General features: G+C 33.1%; 1 protein-coding gene across 2 annotated transcripts; it reads left to right on the top strand.

Moving 5' to 3' along the window:
- On the top strand, window positions 3,547-4,787 carry LOC104737101 (transcription factor MYB59). Of its 2 annotated transcripts, none has more exons than XM_010457208.2 (3): window positions 3,547-3,745; window positions 3,858-3,987; window positions 4,084-4,787. In XM_010457208.2, exons 1-3 carry the CDS (start codon window positions 3,625-3,627, stop codon window positions 4,550-4,552), a joined length of 720 nt encoding a protein of 239 aa, XP_010455510.1. In that variant the 5' UTR covers window positions 3,547-3,624; the 3' UTR covers window positions 4,553-4,787. The 2 variants fall into 2 exon arrangements, with proteins under 2 accessions (XP_010455510.1, XP_010455518.1); XM_010457216.2 differs by having other exon boundaries at window positions 3,572-3,777.

Raw genomic sequence — 6,431 nt, 5'->3', positions numbered from 1 at the left:
TAAATTGATAGAGTAGGTTTGCCGTTTGCGTATGTATATCTCCTATCAGGCATGTTCACAGCACGACACGAGTCACGAGTGCATGATGATCCAAAAGAAGTTTGTAGAGAAGAACTACGGTGACTAGCTTTGTTTCCAGTTCCAAATACAGACATGCGCACGTACGGAACGAGTGCATGGTGAGAACTGAGAAAGTGACAAGTAAATCTTGAGTTGAAAACCATGAACCTTGATATCGTACTTGTGCATGTGTATGACTAAGTCATGGACTAGTTAATCTTAGCCAAAGTATATAGACATAATAGAATCAATCATTAATTAGGGCTAAATCTACTTGGTTAACATGTACTCCCTCCGTTTTAAAATATAAGATGTTTTAGAGAAATTTTTTGTTTCGTAATATAGGATGTTTTCAAGTTTCTATACCATTTTTAGATTAATTTAGTATTTTATATTATGTAATATTGTTTATGATTGGTTGAACTTTTAAAAAATAAAGACTTCTTAATCTGCATGCTTTGCTTAAAACATCATATATTTTGAAACGGAGGAAATATTAAATTATGCCTGTGGAAAAAGATATTTGAGAAGATTACTTAAGATGAAATTAAAATCAAAGATCTATAACCCGTAGCGCATGCATGATGCATGTAGATATATATGCATGGCGAATGTTACATTGAGAGTAGAGAAAAATGGAATGCAATCAAAACAAAATGAAACTAAGTATAGATCATAGGATACTGAAGTCATGTTATGATGTAAGGAAAAAAAAGATGATAACTGTGGGACCAAAAGGTCTTATCTTAAACGTTAAGTGCGTGTGCCTTCGCAAGTCACGAGCCAGAGGAATTGAAGGGGAAAAAATCTTACTTAGTGGAGTAGCCATAGAGGAAGTGGTGGCGTCCACGTAACTCAGTCTCATATCTGTCTGCTTACTTCACTCTAATCTCTTCAGAATTTTTGGGTCCTCCATTACAAAGACACCTAAAAACAAAAAAAAGACCAATTTTACACAACTTCTCATGAAAAATATTTTATTTTTATATGTTCTATTTAAGAATATAGATATGACCAACGTTATGAAATTGGCCGCATAGAGACGCTTATCAAAGTACCTACACACTCCAATTTTAACCAATCGATTGGAAATTCTATTTATCTATAACCCTCTTGACATCTATAAATATATGTTAAAATTTTAAAATAAACCTACTAATAAGCTTCTAGACAAATTGTTTAATAAGACGGTAGAGAACGACCAATTAACTTTAACTATTTATAGAACAATGGATATGATGGACCAAACCCAACTAACAAAAAGAATAATATATGTTTACTAGTAGTATCTTTTTTGCTTCAATCATCTACTAATCATATTCTTCCAAATGTATTAATCTAATTGAGTCTCACTATTTACCGCTTAATTTAAGTGATCATTTCCAACTACTAATTAATCGATGGCTGAGATCAATATTACAAAATATGCAGTAGCTTTCCCATTGTGGTGTGTAGAATTTTATAATAGCTATTGGACAATGGACAATTTGAGAGTATGAAAGCAACATGCAAAAAATTCAGAACCCCGAATCTTTTCACGCCATGATATTTAAAGCATTACAAGCACAGCCACATAATCATAAGGAAAAACAAAAAAAAAATATAGTAACAACTACTTTTTTTCTTTTCGAATAACCAAATCTCGTTACTCGATGTTATAAGACTAATTAAAAGGTGAATTTCGTAATGACCTAGTTGATGCAATTATTGAGAATCATATCCGTAATAGCCACGCAAGTTCATTTTCGAAACAAAAGAGAATCAGTTCTTGCTCTGATCATGTTTCTTTACCAAAAAATAAAATAAAACCAAATTATGATATGTTTAAATGACCAAACATTCATAGTAGACCACATACATATGTTTCAATTTCAATTGTCTAGACTCCGAGGTTAAAAATATAAAATTAATGCTGTAAAAGACACAAGAACTGTGATGGATTTGACCAGCCAAGCATGGCCATGCTGTGGTAGTGTGGTGGAAACTTTAGTCTTATATGTGTTGGCTTAAAATCAGTATTTCACGGCCTTAAAATAGGATCAGACCGAGAGGTTCCACCAGTCGGTCCACGAGTTTTTTTTTTTTTTTTTCTTTAATATATATATACAGAAACTCGAATGTTTTTTAGCGTTGCGGTATATTTTTGCTTCGGCATAAAGACGATGCAACATCAATGTAATTAAAGTATTTAAGTATAATTCTCTCAGATTCCAATAGGTCATTTTCAGAGTTTTCCACAGAACGAAACAATTTGAAGAATCTTGGGAACTCTTTGCCAATTAGAGATATATTCTATATTCTCTGCTTCTATGGACCAGCACACCAGGTACTTGTACACACACAGAGTCAGAACCCTCAACACTCTTACTTTTACTTCATGCATCTTGAAGATGTAAGCCACATAAATTGCACACGTGACGTTAGGATATATATGTAATGTTAATGAAATTTCAATAAATCATATATGATAATAAAAATATATATTAAAAACAAGTATTATCAACGGATGGATCTTTAGATTCTTGAAAAATCTTGGACTAAAAAATATCGAAACTTTCTCAAACTTGAAAACAGAGCCCCAAGAGGCAAATTATAACAAAGCCAAGCCAAATCAAAGTGGCTTTTCTCATCTAAACAAACGATTGGGTTGGTGTCTAAAACGAATTATAAATCCTAAAAAAAAAATTCCTCAAAATAATATCTAACTTTCAATCTCAAGTGCTGTTGCTAGATACAAAAAGCCACTTATCACACACCCAAAACAATTCGACCCCTTTTGGTAAATGCTTTTTGAAAATATTTTTCCTTTTTTTTTCTTCTTCTTTATTTGCCTTTTATAAGCTTCTACAGTGATTTCTAAATTAACCTTTAATAAAGTCAAGAAACACACTACAATCACAATCTCACTAATAGGGTATGAAGAAGAAAAAAAATGTCTAGAGCCTTCTCTCTCACACATACACACACATGTTCATGTGTTATTTCTTCCGTATTGTTAAAAAAACCTGACAAGTAAGAAAACTAGAATACTTGTATACTACGTAAGGATTATATAATTCACTTAATTTTCTCTTCTGGTTTGAGATTGGGATGCTGTTGATATATTACTAACACGAGAGATAGTGGGAATGAAACTATTGAAACATGCCAAAAGAAAATATAAGAAAGTGTTCTTATTGCAACACACACAAAAAGACAAAGAAAAGGCAGAGTTAATGGGAATGTTACATCAGTGTACATCAAACGCCTATTAGCAACGACGATCATTTCCATATTTTAAAAATGCTCTAATGGCTTGATGGCATCACAAAACAACAGACCCCACATTATCAACAGCATAATCGATCACCATATGGACGGTATAGATTAGAAAAAACAAAAACAAAAAAAATCATTAGAGAATTTTAATAATGTGAGTGTTATATCGCGTAGACACAACACAGTGTTCAAGTTGGCTTATATAAATATTGGTAAGAGTAATGCCATAGGTTCCCATAAACAAGCTCAGAAGTAAACTTTTTCTACAAAGAGAAATACAGAGAGAGCTAGAGACAAAAGAGAAAGATGAAACTTGTGCAAGAAGAATACCGTAAAGGACCGTGGACAGAACAGGAGGACCTCCTCTTGGTCAACTTTGTCCACTTGTTCGGAGATCGAAGATGGGATTTTGTAGCGAAAGTTTCAGGTTTGAAGGTGGAGGGAGAAACATAAGAATAGGTATAGGTTATGTTTTGGAAAAATGGGCGGTCTTTGGAAAGGACCTTCCATTTAAAGAAATGACCTGGTTTTGGTTGTAGGTTTAAACAGAACAGGAAAGAGTTGCAGGTTAAGGTGGGTTAATTACCTACATCCTGGTCTCAAACGTGGTAAGATGACTCCACAAGAAGAGCGTCTAGTCCTTGAGCTTCATGCCAAATGGGGAAACAGGTCAGAAGGAATCTTCATGAAACAGAGAAACCCTAAAACTGTTTTTGTATCCTCTTTCTTCTTGTTGTGAACGTTTTGGAAAATTTTCATATGCAGGTGGTCAAAGATAGCCCGGAAATTGCCGGGGAGAACAGATAACGAGATAAAGAATTACTGGAGGACTCATATGAGGAAGAAGGCTCAAGAAAAGAAGCGGCCTATGTCTCCAACTTCCTCATCTTCAAACTGTTGCTCATCATCTATGACCACTACAACTACTCAAGACACTGGTGGCTCCAATGGGAAAATGAATCAAGAATTTGAAGACGGATACTACTCAATGGATGACATATGGAGAGAGATTGATCAGTCTGGAGCAAACATTATCAAACCTGTAAAAGACATCTACTACTCAGAGCAAAGTTGTTACTTGAACTTCCCTCCTCTGGCTTCTCCAACATGGGAAAGTTCCTTGGAGTCTATTTGGAACATGGATGCAGATGAAAGTAAGATGTCGTCTTTTGGTATTGATCAGTTTCCTCTCAGTTTTGAACATGGTAGATCATCGTGGTCGTCTTTAGTCTAGGATTTGATTCAGTTGGGATGTTTATATGTGCAGCAGATATATGTTATCAAACGACCGTAGTAGTTTTCCACTACTGTACTAATCTCATATGTAGTCATCAATCATGCTATGCCTTTGTTTCCTTTCAAAGTTCAAATATGTTAGTTTGTAGATTGAGTGAAAAGAATCCATTGTGTAATACAAGTCAGAACTCTTTTTTGTTAAAGTTTGTAAGAAGTCAATAGTTAGAAATTAATGTTGATTTATGAGAAAAGTCTTCAGAGTATCCATTACTAAAATGATGAAGAGTGTAGGAAGAAAAATGGAATAAGCAAGTAGCAAGATGAGTGACCAAGGCATATTCATCTGCTAAATAATCAAGAGAGAATAGGTTTGACTTGTAAAGCTTAAGGCAACTTTGAGAAAAGAGAATGTATTCTTCTACTTTATCATCTTATTGATCAAATCGAGTATGATTTTTCTGTTTAAGAAATGAATCCATGATAAAAAGCTCAGTTCCCACTCTTTAGTCTTTATGGTAAGATATCTTTCAATTTCTTTATTATATGAACCACTACTACAACTTCAGCTTTTCTTTTTTAAATTGTTTAAAATTTCAATGAAAGAATACAAAAACAAAAAGAAGAAAAGGATGGCTGCTTAAAGTAAGCGAAAAACTATTTATCAACAAAAAACATGTAGAAGGGAGCCTAATTGATAATTAGCTCAAATAAACAAAAGAAGTAATATGAACTGACTAGCTGATTCTTACACAAACAAGTATTTTGATTTATTTCTTTTTTGAATAAACATATAATAAATTTGGTAATTTGATGAAAATAGTTAAGCATATATATATATATATATATTTCATAATGTGATTTTACATTCCTACATTTGTCCCACTAGAAACAAGAACTCATCGAATGATAAAATGAGGTACACAAAGACTTAATCTCAAGTGTATAACAAGTTCATAACACATTCTCAGGGCTCTAACCCTCTAACAGAACCTAAAAAGTAATTTGATTCTTTAAGCTCTTTTTCCGCACCTTTTATTGTTGTTCTTGTGTAGTCTGATGAGATTGAGGAGAGTGATTGTCTCATGTTCATGGAAGCATATCTAACGACCCATTTTCATGAAAATGATGCAATTGAGAGTTTAAGGTTCACTACTCGGAGAAGGCCACACTCGCTATTTTGGGATAGAGGATCACAAGACCATTGGATTCTATGGGAGGTCTGGCGAGTTTCTGAATCAAACTGGTGTATATTTGAGGTCAATCTAGTCTTTTATCTACATCTCTTATCTTTAAGTCTCTTCTTAAGTTGTGGTATGTTGTTGGTTTCAGACTTTCGACTCCCTTATAATCAAACTATATTATAGTGCAAATGGTTGCTCAAATTTGATAAGTTGAAAGAATTGAATAAGTATTCATTTCATTTTTTTTTTATCATTTAAAATGAATAAATTAGAAATTTCATTCAACTCCTTTAACTCAAAAAGTTTGAAAATTGAATAAATTACAAAGAAAAATTATTCAACACATTTAAAACCTCTCTAGTTCGGAGGCACGACCGAAGTTGTCCTCCATAATGTCGTTCCACGATCTCGCTGTCTCTCACATACTCAAATTTTAAGTAGGCAACTCTGGTAACATCTCTCATATTTAATTCTCTACTTAAGTTGTGGTATGTCGTTGGTTTCAGACTTTCGACTTCCTTATAATCAAACTATATTATGGTGCAAATGGTTGCTCAAATTTGATAAGTTTAAAGAGTTAGTAAATATTCATTTCATTTTTTATCATTTAAAATGAATCAATTAGAAAGGTTATTCAACTCATTTAACTCAAAAAGTTAGAAAACTGAATAAATTACAAAGAAAAATTACTCAACT

The sequence above is a fragment of the Camelina sativa genome, chromosome 2 (genome assembly GCF_000633955.1).
Source record: "Camelina sativa cultivar DH55 chromosome 2, Cs, whole genome shotgun sequence".
NCBI classification, from domain to species: domain Eukaryota; kingdom Viridiplantae; phylum Streptophyta; class Magnoliopsida; order Brassicales; family Brassicaceae; genus Camelina; species Camelina sativa.
The sequence above is the reverse complement of the archived record's forward strand: the minus strand, read 5'-3'. Positions and strand labels throughout refer to the sequence as shown.